Source organism: Barbus barbus, assembly GCF_936440315.1.
Source record: "Barbus barbus genome assembly, chromosome: 4".
NCBI lineage: Eukaryota > Metazoa > Chordata > Actinopteri > Cypriniformes > Cyprinidae > Barbus > Barbus barbus.
The window spans coordinates 24,742,838-24,759,259 of NC_136732.1; the positions used below are offsets into that span (position 1 = coordinate 24,742,838).

At 38.8% G+C, this 16,422-nt stretch overlaps 1 protein-coding gene across 1 annotated transcript in view; it reads left to right on the forward strand.

Annotated features, from left to right (window-relative positions):
• The window catches only part of adgrl1a (adhesion G protein-coupled receptor L1a), a gene marked incomplete at both ends in the record, with an annotated part of 98,718 nt that overhangs the window by 55,756 nt on the left and 26,540 nt on the right, over positions 1–16,422 (forward strand). Inside the window, 7 exons of the mRNA XM_079401896.1 lie at positions 7,494–7,701; positions 8,022–8,286; positions 8,463–8,790; positions 9,350–9,652; positions 11,489–11,592; positions 13,601–13,786; positions 15,143–15,181. Coding sequence (XP_079258022.1) covers positions 7,494–7,701; positions 8,022–8,286; positions 8,463–8,790; positions 9,350–9,652; positions 11,489–11,592; positions 13,601–13,786; positions 15,143–15,181 — 1,433 coding nt within the window. The remainder of the gene's footprint in view (positions 1–7,493; positions 7,702–8,021; positions 8,287–8,462; positions 8,791–9,349; positions 9,653–11,488; positions 11,593–13,600; positions 13,787–15,142; positions 15,182–16,422) is intronic.

Genomic DNA, 16,422 nt, shown 5'->3' on the forward strand with positions numbered 1-16,422 from the left:
GGTCATATCTGATTTTTGATCAGTACTTTGCTGTCTTCCCAGAGGAACGTTTACTGCTCTTTTTTTCATGCCTCCGGAGACTTAATTGAGTTCTCTGATTTATATCAACTTGTCTTGAATGTTTCTACTATAATTGGAAGTGGAGGTATTGAGAAATATTGTTTTGAGTTGTATTGAGTTGATACAGTGTTTGTACCTGATTGCTATATCTGATATTGCAGACAGAGGAAAGTTTTATTTCAGAGAGGTCACTTTTTCATAGCTCAGGAGACTGATTAGGGATAGTTTACCCAAAACTGAAACTGGGATAGGGATAGTTACAAAACTTTTAAGACTTTATGACTAACTTTCATCTGTGTAGCATTAAAGACGATAATTTGAGATTTGTATGTATTTTTTTTTTTTTTTAATACAGTAGAAGTTAATAGTCACCAAAATGTTTGGTGTCCAACATCATCCTGGATATCTTATTTTTGTTCCATGGAAGAAAGAAAGTCATACAGGTTTGGAATGACATGAGAGTGAATAAGTTTTTATTTTTTTATTTTTTAACTGTCCGTTTAAGTTTCATTTATGGATCCATTTTCTTTTAGATCCTAGAGTCCCTTAGGAGAAACAAAGACATAAATGAGACAAATATTCATAAACAGTATCAGTATAAAGCTATAAATGAATGTGGAAAACTAAGGTATTAGATGAGAAAAGTTTGTTGTTTTTGTCTTTGTGAGATTTCTTAGGTCTTTTGTTCAAGTGAAAAGTTGAAACCCCCAAACAGATGTTTCCATTTCATCTAATTGCTTTCTAGGAGACGCAAGTGAGACACAAGTGAGAGATGTTTATTTCCTGAGGGTAGTTAAAGGGAACAGTAATAGTGATTATGAAACAAGTGTAATTTGAATGAAAGTTATGTGTGTAGGTAAATATTTGAGTGATAAAAAGCTCATTAGCGCTATGAATGGAAGCACATGGAAGCCCAGCCCGGTTGGGTTTATTTAGTGTATCATAGAGGTGGAGGTGCTAATTCACTTCTTACTCAGGGTTTAAAAACAGTAGGGAGTTGGTTTCAGTCCTGGGTAAGTGTGACTTACCAGAACATTGTTTTTGCAGTGAACACCACAAGATATCGAGGTGAGAGCAGTTTAGTGACCTCAGTCTGGTGTAGATTGACAAAGATAATTGCACACTGTATGTTGGCTATTTTTCCAATAGTTTGGTAGGACTATGTTATAAAAATTCTTGTTTTAGAAAGGGAACGAGTTAGAGCCCAGTACACAGTAGGGAACTGAGCTGCAAGAGAGCACAGGTCAGGTTTAATGAATTCTCCCAGGTCACACTGTGTGTGTGGGAGTGTGTGTTTCTGTGGAATGAAAAGTCCACACATATACTCGTTCCTATCTCGAGCCTCTGTAATTATCATATTCACTATAATAAGCCATTCTTTACATCCTTAATAGCATCAGAAAATAGAGAGATCTAGTCTACAAGGACTTTGAGAGACAGAGCCATAGTCTTTATCTTAAATTAGGGCACGCTGAGCTGTTTGTGTACAGTAATCGCTTGAGCGTTTGTGGCCGAGCAGCTTATATCGCCCTCCATGCAGTTGATCAGATACTTGGATGGGCTTCCGGGAGCTTTTCTAAGTGTAACCCAGATTACAGCTCCTTGCATTAATACTGCATAAAGAAAGCTTTAACCCTGTGACACGGTGTGGAGTTTTCAGCCTGGGTGGCGAGGCTCAAATATTACTTTCTCCACGTAGTTACGCTCTATAGGAACAGTCTGTCCTAGCCTGTTCTCTTCAGTGAATGTACGTGTGACTGTTTGGGGAAAGTGAGTGCTTGTGTGTGTCTGGTGGTGTGTTGCGTTTGTCCCAATTTCTTTTGAAACTCAGGGTGCTCGTTCTTTGTTTTATGGGTCACCCATATAGAGCGGGTCAATACAGTGCATTGTCGTTCCTCTCAGGAAGGCACTGCCTCCCTGTTCTTAGATGAGTCTATTAATATTCTTTAGTTCAGAGATGGTGTTTGTCTTTGCATGATGGGAGATTTGTTTATTCCGCTTTGGCATTTTTTTCAGTGACAAATGACATAAGTAGTCTAAATGAGTATGTAAGAGGATTGTCTCTGTACTTGTTGAGAAATTGTCTGACTGAGTCTCTCATAACCAAACCTGTAGAGAAACAGTGGAATTTAGACTACTTTTCTGCCCCAAAGCAAACTGGTTTATGCTGGTTAGTGCTAGTGTTAAGATAAACATAGTCATACTGTTTAACAGCAGAACTTTGCTGGTGGAGCTAGATTAAAATTATGATCTTGATTGGTAAAATTGTTGAGTTACTAAAACAGGACATACACCCTTAAAGGGTTACTCCGCCCCAAAATGAAAATTTTGTCATTAATCACTTACCCCCACATCGTTCCAAACCCGTACAAGCTTTGTTCGTCTTCGGAACACAATGTAAGATATTTTGGATGAAAACTGGGAGGCTTGTGACTGTCCCATTGACTGCCAAGTAAAAAACACTGTCAAGGCCCAGAAAAGTATGAAAGACATTGTCAGAATAGTCCATCTCCCATCTGTGGTTCAACTGTAACGTTATGAAGCTATGAGAATACTTTTTGCATGCAAAGAAAACAAAAATAACGACTCCCACGTCACTGTAGCGCCATTTTGGAGAGTATCTGTTGGACGCAAACAGTGTATGCTTTTCTGTGTCAGCCGCACCACACAAAATGGCTCTATGCCAAAATGGCTCAAATTGTTGAATAGTCATTGTTTTTGTTTTCTTTGCGTACAAAAAGTATTCTCGTAGCTTCTTAACATTACGGTTGAACCACTGATGGCAGATGGACTATTCTGACAATGTTTTTCTGGGCCTTGACAGTGTTATTTACTTGGTAGTCAATGGGACAGTCACAAACTACCGGTTTTCATCCAAAATATCTTACATTGTGTTCCGAAGATGAACAAAGCTTTTACGGGTTTGAACGACATGAGGGTAAGTGATTAATGACAAAATTTTCATTTTGGGGTTGAGTAACCCTTTAAGGTGGTCAATTTGTTTTGTGTAACATGAAACTGATTGTTATGCTACAAAACCAGTTTAGTGAAAGTGGAGAGAGTGCTGGTTATTCACTCCCCCCACCGACAATTCCTGCCGGACCGACTCTCTATCCATTAGGTCACCAAAGTTTGGCCATGACTTGCTTGACCACCAAAGATTGAAGGATGTTTATAGTCTTGACCAATATGGTCTATCAGGACTACAGCAGGTCTTCCAACTGGTGGTCGAGCTAATTAACCAAATCTAGCTTGACTAGCAATCTAAACCAGTGATTCACAACTCTGTTCCTGGAGGCACACCAGCATCATACATTTTCAAACTGTTCCTAATCAAACATGCCCAGTTTAACTCATCATCACTTTAGAGACTCCAAGACCTGAAATGGATGGGTCAGATTAAGGAAACATCCAAAATGTGTGCTGTTGGTTCAGCTCTAAGAGTAGGTTTGGGAAACACTGATCTAAACTACCTTGATTAGCTTGGAGCATAGCCAGGCAATTCACCAGTTGGTGAGACTCTTCAAACAGCATGATCTTTCTAGTGAATCCAACTGACCAATATAGTAATTCTGTCCAGTTAGTTTGAAAGCATTGTGGGATTAGTAGCACACCAGCATCCTTTACTGAGATTAGCATCCAAGCGACATGCTGGTGAAGTTATACTGGTTTTCTCTGTAGGGCATTTCTAGGGAGAGTTAGTGCTTAATTCTTCTTCTTTATTATGAAGGAATTTTTACGGCTCCTTCAGGATGAAGACAGCACTTGATAGGTTCATAACTCATTAATCTTAACCTGAAGGGATTTCTATAGCAATCGACCAAATTATAACAATTATCTCTAATATGGTGTTCATAGATGTGTGTTTCTGTGTGCTTGTGTATATTTACTAATTACAAAAAGTATTTCAGTTTGGCTTCACTCATTTTTGGTGAATGTGAGTGTGTAGTAACAGTAAGTATCGGCTGTCTGGAACACACTTAGCCAATGGCAGGAAAACCCCACTATCTTATTCCAACCCCCACCCCCCGAGATGTCCTCGCCATCCGCTCATGCTCATAGCTGTCCCATGTGACGGCATAGTGCTTTCTCTTTCCATAGACACCTCTAGCTCCCTTTCCGCATACCCCCAGCAGTAGATAGATTCTCTCAGGTCCCCATGCCCTCTCAGTCTGGGAGTGAGAAACTGCGTCAGCCAGCTAATTCACACCAATCCCAGGTGAACGACCTCCTTCAGAGTACAGAGATAGAGACTGGTGTGTGTATGAGTGTGTGTGTCTTGATCAAGTACTCCTAGCAGATAAAAGTTGAGCACTGCAGTTGTTTTTGTACATGACTGGCATCCTAACATTCATCCTTATTCAACATTAAAGGGGTCATATGATGCGATTTCAAGTTTTCCTTTTCTTTGGAGTGTTACAAGCTGATTGTGCATAGATAAGATCCCTGAAGTTGCAAAGACTAAAGTCTCAAAACTAGGGATGTGCCTGAATCTGAATACGGTATTCGGAAAGGTAATGATGTGTACTATGGCAACCGTAAAGGGAATAAATACGATATATACGAGAAAAATATATTTCAGTGCTTTCAGGGAGCCGTTATTAATATGTGGGACATTGAAATCACTTAATGCGTGTTTGCCTTTTACTTTAACTTTTGAGATTCGCGATCACGTGCAGCCTAATCTACTAAGGAGCGGCACTACTTACCACACATTTCACAAGATCAAATCATTCGACATTGTCCTATCGGTCATCTCTCCTTACCTTTCTCTGTTTATATGGTAAGTGAAATTTTACATACTAGGCTACAGCTAGTAAGCGGCTAACCATGTCCCTTTTGTGGCTCCGTAGAACGCATTATTCGTTTTCCATGCCTTTCCGAATACGGATTCGCTATTCGGGCACACCCCTACTCAAAACCAAAGAGATATTCTTTATCAAAGTTAAGACTCTGCCACGCCCCCCTAAAACGGCTCATTCAAACACATCCACACATGTCTACGTTATGGTGTGGAAATATTTGCGTAACACCGCCCAAATGTTCACGCAAAGAAAGGAGACGTGGTTACTATAAACGCAGTAGTGTTGATGCAGCCATGACAGGGAGACGCTGTGTGTTTCTGTGCGAAAGCAAAAGCACTTTATTTGGCCTTCCGAAAGTAGATGCATTTAGGAATCATTAAGATTATTTACAACAGGACAGCACAACCCAGATGTTATCACAACGCATTTTATGGACAACCGTTTCGTGAACCTTGGAGAGGAGATAATTCTGACTTTGCTATGACAATCTGGCACTTCTGAATCAGCGACTGTATGTTTTGTTATTAGTTTAAGTATTTGCTATTGACTGTTCAAATGCGTTGGAGTTGGGCATCGTGTGTGTGTGCGCACGCGTGTGAGAGAAGGAGAGAGAGCGGGTCAGCTTTCTTAATCGCGGCTTGTATACAAACACATACTAGCATCATCACTGTGTCTGTCACGCGACTCTGTTCCCCTTTAGGGCGTGAACTGATGGTAAAACTAAGGACGTTATTAACTGTCTTTACTTTTATTTTGAAAGCTGTAGTTCGCAATTATGAAAAGGGGCATTACATTTCCGGCGAGTGCTTGCGGTGTGCAGCCAATCACAATGCAATGTACCAGTTGGCCAATCAGAGCAGACTGCGCTTGTTGGAAGGAGGGACTTTGTAGAAAACGAAGTGTATGAGAGAGGCGGGGCATAGAGGACCTACAATAATGTACAGTCTTTGAAAAATAATGTGTTTTTGAACATTAAAGCATGTCAACATATTATGATACACCAAATACACCAAATAATAAGCATCATATGACCTCTTTAAACACAAAAACACATTTTGACATTAAAGCAGTGCTTTGTGGCGGAACAAATACCAACTTTATATAGAGACCTCTCAAATGGCACACTTATTGTGGACTTGTGGTATTGTGGCCCTCATGAGTTTCCTAGAAATAATAGGGTAACCCATTGATCATTTTAAATTTCAAAAGGGTCATCATGAGTGCTCCCTTTGTGGTAGCTAGGTGCCCTCAATGCATACATTTGCAGAGCCTGTATGTGCTGATGTGGACTTCCCAGTGGACTATTACCCAACAGCCCATATGTTCACGTGTATACTCGAAGGAGGACAGCGAGTACCATTTGAGACAGGGCCGTTGATGTAAGAAAATCCTGCTGGAAATTCAGTTCCATGCCAGCTAAAGGTGGTCAAGCTGGTTTGTTGCTGAAATAAAATGGTCTACCACAGGGGTGCAAAATTAAATTCCTGGAGGACCACAGCCCTGAAGAGTTTAGTTCCAACCCTGCTTCAACACATGTAGTTTTCAAATAAGCCTGAAGGACTTGATTAGCTGGATCAGGTGTGTTTAATTAAGGGTTAAGCTACACTCTGTAGGCCTGTGGCCCTCCAGGAACTGAGTTTTGCACCCCTTGTCTACTATGTCTAACTTGCTTGTCTGTGATAGTCTTCAAAGTTGAAACCAGATCTATTAAAGTGATGGTGCATTTGTTAAATCACTTTTTCCCAAATCTGGTCCTAGGGTACTCCTAATATTGCACATTTTGTATGTCTCTACAGTCTAATACGCCTAATTTAACTCATCGGCTTGTTAGCAGAGACTCCAAGACCTAAAATGGGTGTGTTAGATAAGGGAGACTGACAAAATGCATGGGGATACTCCAGGACTAGGGTTGAGAAATGTTGTGCTGAATATCTAAACCAGATTACAGACCAACTTTGTCCAGCTTGAACAACTTGAAATCAGTTAGCATTAAAACCTGGTTTCCCTGCTGGTTTGAGGACCATGGTAACCAATTTCAAAATGGTCTACCATCTCTGACCAACTTGACCAAGATGCTTAAACCAGGAACATCAGTTGGAAGTCCAGCTGACAAACGATCTATGCCTGCTCAGTGCAGTTAATGACCATAATCTAGAAACAATGTAAAATCAGCTTGCATCAGAAGCTGGTGATTATCCAGCAGGGAAGTTGAAGGGTTTAAAAAATTATTCCCAGCAATATATGAGCACCAGCCGCCAGGATTATGTCATCTCCCCTCACCAGCCTCTAGTCCAGTGTGCAGATACTTGACTAATGAACATTAACACTCTTTCATTAGAAGAATGATCATTTATCTCATGTCCTCTCTCCCATTTCTCTCTCCCTCTCTCTTCCTCTTTCTTGCTGCCACATTCTCTTTCATGTTATCGTCCCTCACGGACTCCCACCAATTCCCCTTCTTTCTTTATCCTCCATCTCTCCATTTGTCTTCCCATCAAATTTCTCCTCTTTTTAATCCTATCACACCATCATTCTGTGCATTCTTGCTGTCCCCTCCTTGTTATTTCATCTCTCCCTGTCTTTCTCTCTCTTTCTCTTTCTTTCTCTCTCTTTCTCCCACATCTCCAGTCTTTGTATGTCCTGGGACTCTAGTAAGGGTGCAGGCAGCAAGTTTGCTGCAGGAGGCAGAGCATCAGTCGGGGGCATGGTGTAAGGATCCCCTCCAGTCTGGTGACCGTCTTTACGTCATGCCCTGGACTCCATACCGCACAGACATGCTGTACGAGTATGCTTCATGGGAAGACTTCAAGCAGAATCGAGCCACGACAACTTACAAGTGAGTGAGGACCACAGCTTGGGTCTAGAACCAGTAACCATCCCTGTGTACAATCTACAAAATAATATATTTTTTTTAAATTACATTTAACAGGGTTTTTTTCTGTGTATATGCTTCTTGAGTTCTTAGAAAGGGTTCTTGAGTTTCTTTTTAATGTTAAATTAAAGATTCTGCAGATTAGCATACTGATTTTAGGCAGGTATATAAGACTGTAGAATCCTAATTTACTTTCAGATAATATTATTTCTAAAATGTAGTATAAATTATTGAGAGTTTCAGTTATAGCAAGTTATGTCAAGTATCACACTCTTTTCTCACAGGCTGCCAAATCGTGTGGATGGAACAGGCTTTGTCGTGTATGATGGTGCTGTTTTTTACAACAAGGAACGCACACGCAATATTGTGAAATACGACTTGCGCACACGTATCAAGAGTGGAGAAGCCATAGTCAATAATGCCAACTATCATGACACCTCACCATACCGCTGGGGGGGCAAGTCTGATATTGACCTCGCAGTGGATGAAAACGGTTTATGGGTCATCTACGCTACCGAGGCCAACAATGGACGACTTGTGGTCAGCCAGGTCAGTGTCACTGTAAAGTGCAATTTAAAGCTATTGAATTTCAGATGAGATCAGATTGGAATTTTGGTTATATTTTAAGGATCTCCATTTTCCAGAATTGTGGAGTAATCAAGTTATTTTGTTGTATCATATGAACACAATCGAAATCTGAACCCTTTACTCTTGCTATCTTTTAGGTTAACCCCTACACTCTGCGCTTCGAGGGGACCTGGGAGACGAGCTTTGATAAGCGACTAGCGTCCAATGCGTTTATGGCGTGTGGTGTTCTATATGCTGTCCGCTCTGTTTATCAGGATGACGACAGCGAAGCAGGTGGAGATCTGGTGCTGTATGCGTACAACACCAACCAAGCAAGGGACGAGCCTGTCCACATCCCCTTCCCCAACCCCTACCAGTATGTGTCCTCTGTGGATTACAACCCACGAGACAATCAACTCTATGTCTGGAATAACTACAATGTGCTGCGTTACCCCCTAGAGTTTGGCCCACCAGATCCCACTGCTGGTAAGTGACAGAGAAAGAGTGAGATCAGCGGGAGGTGGAGGCTAACAGACAGTTTTATCTGTTAAGTGTCAACGTTCTGTTAGTGTTCCCCTCTGTGTCTTCAATACATTGTCTTTATGGTTTAATTAGCAGTGGTCATTAGCGTTTTGTCAGATCAGAAAAAGATTTCTAATCAATTATTAATTCTCATCTTCTTTCCATGAACATTCTCTGTCTGTCTGTCTCTCTCTCTCTCTCTGTTTCTCTCTCTCTATTTCACTCTTTTTAGTTCTCAGGGGGACTGTGGGAACGTATAGTCATGCATTAAAGACTAGCAAATGCTCCTGCTGCTTTACTTATCTTCTTACCAACTTTCTCATATTCCTTTTGCAAGACACATCAAACGATTAGGTTTTCCTTTCTTCTGTTTTGTCTTCTTTTTTTCATCTTCGTCAAACATCCGTCGACATTCGCGCTGACACTGTAGGTGTTCTGAATCTGCTTCTCTGCCTCTTATGCTCCTGTTGCCTCTGTTTCAATTTTCTTTGCATTCCCGTCTGTCCTTCTCTCTTGCTCTCAGGTCCACTCGTCCCCACTCAGATGAGCAGCAGCACCACCACCGCAGCCAGACCTGTCACTTCTAGCTCCATCCCCTCAACCATGCGACCTCTGCCCCCAACCGCTCACCCAATAGGGGCCATCAACAAGGCACCAGACCTGCGACCTATCACCGCCACTGTGCCGGTGACTCGCAGACCCCTGCGCATCCCACCACAGGGTCCTGAGCTCCAAGTGTGCGAAGCCAGAGTTGCCCGAGGGGTGCAGTGGCCTGCCACCCAGAGGGGGGAGACTGTAGATAGGCCGTGCCCTAAAGGATCACTGGGTGAGTGATGATGATGGTGTGACTGTTTAATGAAAATTATGATTTTGACTTGAGAAATTCAATAAAAAATTTCCTGTCTACTGATAGCTGCACAGATATCTACCGGGGTGTAAACAATATATCAAATTGTGTCAGTGCTGCTTGACATTTTAGTTTGTTGTGCTTGATTACAACATGATGTAGTTGCAGAGGGAATCACAACTTTACAGGAAGGAAGTGTGCGTGAGGTTTATGACATAAAGGTCACACAATGTTTGTTGAGACAGTTTTTCATAGAATTGTTTGTTGTGTTTGGTCTTCCTGTGTTGTGTATGTCACTGAGTTCATGTACACATTTATGTGTATAAATGCTTCCTTTTCCTCCTCATCTCTATATTTTCTCCAGCTGGCAGGTCCTCTTGGGAGTCATAGATAAAAGGCAGTCCTTTGCAAATGAAGGAGTGATCTTCAAACTCAGCATGTACTTAGCCCTGCAAAACTGCCAAATTAAAAAATGAGCCACTAGATCTCCGGGTGGCTCTGATCTTGCTGTAGCTGCTGTAGTGCTGCTTCACTCCTCTATAGCTTTTCCTCTCTCTCTGTCACTCATTCTCCCTCTCTTCTTTAGAGCTATTTGTGTTGTGGTTGTTGAAAAGGCCTGCCGTTTGTTTGATCCCAGCATGCCATCCTCTCGGATAACTAAACAGCCCAACTTAACTGAAAATGAGGAGTGGCAGAAGGTGTCTCCCTCGAGGTGTTTTCTCAGCGTTCAGAGGTGCTGATGGGATGGCCATGCCTGGTGTGTGATCTTACACAAGTGTGTGCTCTTACACAAGTGTGTGCAAGAGTGTGCGATGGCGTTCATGTGTCAGCAAACTCATTTCCACAGGAAAAAAAAGTGCTTTTCGTGGAAGGTTTCACAGTGAAGCTCTGAGCAGCCCTGCTCTTTCTTTCTTATTTTCTAGCACTCTAGAGTTGAGAATAAATTCAGTCAGTTGGTTTTTGGTATATTTGCTATGAATTTATGTGTGTGTACTTGTGCTTGTATGTATATCAGGATTTTTTTTCCCTCTAAGGAGGTAAAGGAGACAGTACCTCCACAGTAAATCCAAATCTGAAAAATGAACAGAATAAAAATAGAGCATACTGTTCTGCAAAATTGTACAAATTATAATAGATACTATTTATTATTCATATTATAGATAAAATCATTATATAATCTGATATTTATATTAGATGTGATATATATGTGATCAGTAAATATTTGCCTTTTTTCTTTACATGATAAAACATTTCACTTTTTGTTTTGACATTTTAATGAATAATGAATGAATTACTTTTTATACTCTTATCAGTCAATTTGAAAATACTATGAAATACAGAAATGAAGACATGGGAATTATGTAGTGCCCCAAAAAAGGAGAAATAAATCAGAACAGTCTTAATTTGTGCTTCTTCAGTATCGCCTCACTTCGCCTTGATTACAGCATTAGTTATTCCCAACCACCTTAATGAGATGCATTCTGGGATGGTTATTAAAGAGTATTGAAGTTCACAAGTAGCCTGCCATTTGTTGGCTGTATTTCCTCCACTTGCCACTGTAGCTCCATTCTTTCCACAAAAAAGAAAAAAAATTAAAAAATAAAAAAATATATAAAAAAGATTGTAAACTTTTATATGTAGTGTGTAATGTAAACCCAATGATAAGCTTGTGTGAGTGGTTTGAATGTGTGTGTGTGTGTGTGTGCTGACTGTTAGTATAAACAGCAAACAGCTTATATATATATATATATATATATACACACACACACGCGACTTTCTGTCTGTCCCTCCTAACATCTCGTCTTCTGTTTGCAGGCATCGCATCCTTTCAGTGTCTGTCCTCTCCTGTGCTGTGGAATCCTCGCGGCCCTGATCTAAGTAACTGCACCTCCCCGTGGGTCAACCAGGTGGCCCAGAAGGTGAGGCCACTAAAAAGTTGCTTTTTACTTGTTCTGACCCTCAATTCCCTGTCCTGCTCTGTCTGCTACCTCAGCTATTATCATTCCGGCCTCAGCTCACATTACCGCACGCATGTCATTCTTTTGACATGATTTGGAACAAAATCTCTCTATTCTATCTATTTCTAAGAGTGAGTTTAAAAGCATCTCAGGTTAAAGTCACACTGAACTTACACATCAAGGACTGTTTTTCCCATATATTACAAAACTTTTTCATTTATAAAGCAGTTTTTAGGCATCATATCCCATTATGATTGGGGGGGGGGCATTTTTTCCACTGTTGTTGAACTTTTTAATTTCATTTTTACTCTCCCTCCCTTTGATCCTTCAGAAAAAGTGGACTTCTGTGACTTTAAGACTTTTATATAAACTTTGTCTTTGCTAATGAAATTAGCTCCATATTCTGTCTGATGCCTAATATAGTTTGCACTTCCCTTTATTCCAGTAACAAACTCAGTAACAGTGACAGATTCACAATACAGTCCAACTCAGACTGTTAAGATCAGACCGGAATGATCAGAGACTTGTTAAAAATAAATTCCAGCCCCTTTCCTAACAACTTTGGAAAGAATATGCAGGATATGCAGAGTGGGTTTATTATTATCCTTATCTCTGACTAAATTTAAAAATAATAATAATAATAATTGCTAATTGAAATAAAACTGAAATAAAATTAAAATGTATATATTAGATGAAATACTAACTGGAAATAAAAACTAAAACTGGAAAATTCGAAATAGTAATGTTTGAAAAGCAAAAACAAAAGTAAACAAATTAAATATATAAAAAAATAATATAACAATAAAAGATAATTAAACTAATACCACCTACTCATTAAAATAAACTAAAATAATTACTAAAATAAAACTGAAGCTGAGGAGATGTTTCCTAGATATATCATTGTGTGTGCAAACATGCAAGCTCGATCCCTTAAAGGCAGAGTAGGTAATTTGGTTCAAAAACATTTTTTATTATGCTGGTTGAATGTCTCTTCACATCCTGATAGCAATCACTAAGTTAAGTGGTCTAAATTAATTTATATGTATTTATATCGTCTGTGCAAAGTGTAGGACATTAAAATGTTCGCCCAATCATATCCCTCACTCCGAGGGCTACGATAGGCCTTCCTACCTGCCTGTCGACGTATATATTTGCCTACCTCCACGCACTCTGCTCACACAGACATGATACGCCATCAGCGCGCTCTGTTATGCTGTTGCAGACCGAGTGAGAATGAAAGTGCTATTATTGTAATATTATGTGCTTTGTACTGTAATGTTTTCTCACCGGTGAATGAGGCATGAATTAATCTGACAGCGTTACATTCAAACCTCCACCAACCGTCTCTTATCGTGTTGCTGGTTAGCCTCTGGTATGCCTGTGTGTGTTTATGTGTTCTGGAGGAAGCGTGGCTTTGGAGAGTGATAATGCAGGGAGGGTGGGATCTTGTGCTTTCAAAGCTATCTTGCTATCACTAGTCTCTCCGAAATCGCCTACCCTACCTCTAAGTTGTGGTGATTGACATGGAGAGATCAACACAGCAACATTTTGACTTCTACAAACATGGTTGGCAACAATTGTTGGGGCTGTTGTTGACCAAAGTAATGTTGGGAATTACAGATGTACAGCATTATCCTGAAATTATTAGCAAACCATGTTTTGTTTATTAGTTCCATACACATGCAGATTTAATATAAATGTGCTTGTCACTATTGACACATTTGCTTCAGGGCAATTACAAGCTATGTGTCTGCTTTCAAATCAAGTGAGTAATTTTATCATGTTTCACGCTTTCGTTTTCCCCTTTCTGTTTTTTTTGTAATAGCTTAATTTAGAGAGTCATTAAAGATTTGCTGTCTTTTGTCTGTGCGTCTAGCAGCATAAATCCAGAAACCCCCAGCTCACACCCCCACTGCGCACGGCAGGGGATTGAGCTTTAGAGACCAGACTGTGTGTATTCACTGTTTAGATAAAAAGCGGAGAGAACGCTGCAAACATCGCTTCTGAGCTGGTGAACCACACGCAGGGCCGCATTCACGCCGGTGATGTCAGTTCCTCTGTCAGACTCATCGAGCAGCTATTGGATATATTAGACGCACAGCTGCAAGCACTCAGACCCGGGAATAAAGAATCGGCAGCCAGGAACTACAATAAGGTGACACATGCACACACATTTGCCCTTTAAACAAACTCTTCATGTTTTGTTTGCTGCCACATCAGTGTGCACAGGAATACCCTCTAAACTCACAGTCTTGACATGAATCACATTAATGCAATGTCTGCATATACCTTGTTTTCTGAGTGGTTGCAATTCTGACTTGTTCTCCCTTTTAATGTTTAAGTAGCTAATTTTTTGAGATTTTACAAATAGTGAAAAATAATAATAATAAAAAATGAAGTAAATTAATCATAAAAAAATGTGTATAAAAATATATATAGCATTTTATATGATTTATTGTAAAGTTTTTTATTTTTTTATATATATATTATATATATTTCATGCAGTTTTGTTGGATGGAAAAGAGTGTGAAAAAAAGTATTTTTTTAATTATGTAAGATGCATTTGAAATTGACTGAAAATCAGTTTGAATGGGCATGACTCTTCTGCATACACTTTTTTGAGTGGATTTTAGATAGATAGATAGATAGATAGATAGATAGATAGATAGATAGATAGATAGATAGATAGATAGATAGATAGATAGATAGATAGATAGATAGATAGATAGATAGATAGATAGATAGATAGATAGATAGATAATATATAGAAATATATAGATATAGAAAAGTTATATTATAAATTATATTACAGTTTTATATAGTTGTGTAATTAATCGTAAAAGAAATTTAAAAAGTATTACAAAGTGTGTGTATACACACACACACATGACTCTGGACCACAAAATCAGTCATAAGGGTAAATTTTTTGAAATTGAGATTTATACATCATCTGAATAAATAAAGCTGAATAAATAATCTTTCCATTGATGTGTGGTTTGTTAGGATACGACAATATTTGGCCGAGATACAACTATTTGAACAACTATTGCCTTTCAAGTTGTTCAAATGAAGTCCTTGGCATGCATATTACTAATCAAAAATTAAGTTTTAGTATATTTATGGTAGGAAATTTACAAAATATCTTCATGGAACATGATCTTTACTTAATATTCTAATGATTTTTGGCATAAAAGAAAAATCTATAATTTTGACCCATACAATGTATTTTTGTAAAATATACCCATGCTGCTTATGACTGGTTTTGTGGTCCAGGGTCATATATATATATACTTGACAGCTACAGATCATCATGAATTTTTGATGGATGGAAAAAAACATTAATTGTCATTCTTTAAGTAGCAGTAGTAGTTTAATGCCATTCTTTTAGTAGCAGCAGTATTTTTGTAAGTTGCATTTGAAATGGACTCAAAATGAGTTTGAATGGGCAAGACTCTTCATGTGTGTATGTGTGTGTGTGTGTATCTGAAAGTAGTTTCATTGTGTCTTGCAGTGGCAGAAGAGAGAGAGGACATGCCGGGCTTATGTTCAGGTATTGTGCAGCTTTATCTGTATGAGTTCACAGACACACTTCAACTCTCGTATCTCTTCTTATCCTCTGTGTCACTGCGCACACATACCGGTTCTTGATTCCTATCCTGCACTCGACTGTGAGCATTTTTCTACAAAACATTCTAGGAAGCCTGTTTATAAAATGCATTATAAAGATATAAAAAATACAGTCAGAATTTCCTTATAATACATCTGCGCTGTTCAGTGCTGGTCTTCATGGGCCACTAGACTAAAATACTGCAAAGAAACAAAGTAAAATATATACAATAATATTGTGCATCAATATCAATGAACACAATTTGCTACATTCTAGTTGGTTGTAGGTGGTATTATGTCTCGTTCTTAAGAAAATTTGATAAATGGACAAAAATCTGTGGTGCAATGCAAGTCATCGATATTTTTGGCCAAATTTCCTTTGAGGCTGTACAGTTTAAATTCATATAGACCACTGTTTTGGGTGAGAATATTTTTAAAGAAAATTAATACTTTAATTTAGCAAGGATGCATTCATTTGATCAAACGTGACAGTAAAGATAAAATGTAGCAAAAGATTTCTATTTCAAATAAATGCTGTTCTTTCGACGTTCCATTTATCAAAGAACCCTGAAAGAAAAAATGTCACGATTAGTTTGGGGACCAGTTCTCACTATAAGCTATTAACTACCACTGTTGCCCCAATAAACTCACAATTTGCTGCTTGTTAATAGTTAGTAAGGTAGTTGTTAAGTATGGTGTAGGATTTAGGGATCTAAAGTATGGTCATGTAGAATAAGGCATTAATATGTGCTTTATTAATAATAATAAACAGCCAATATGCTAGTAATATGCATGTTAATAAGCAACTAGTTAAAAGTGAGAATTGGTCCCTAAACTAAAGTGTTACCTAATTAATAATAATAAACATTTCTTGAGTGCTAAATCATCATTTTAGAATGATTTCTGAAATATCATGTGACACCGAAGACGTTGTAATAAAGTTTGCCATCAAGGGAATAAATACAATTTTAAATATATATTAAAATAAAAAACACTCGTTTTGACTTTATGAGGTCTTTTAACATAGTACCATGAACTATTATATTATATTGGTGGTTACTTTTAATGAAAACATATAATGCATTACAGTATGGCATTATGACTTCATTCATAATGCATAACATATACAGGCGTCATAGAAAGTGCCATACATATTTTTATTGCATATGCCTACCTCAGATGAAT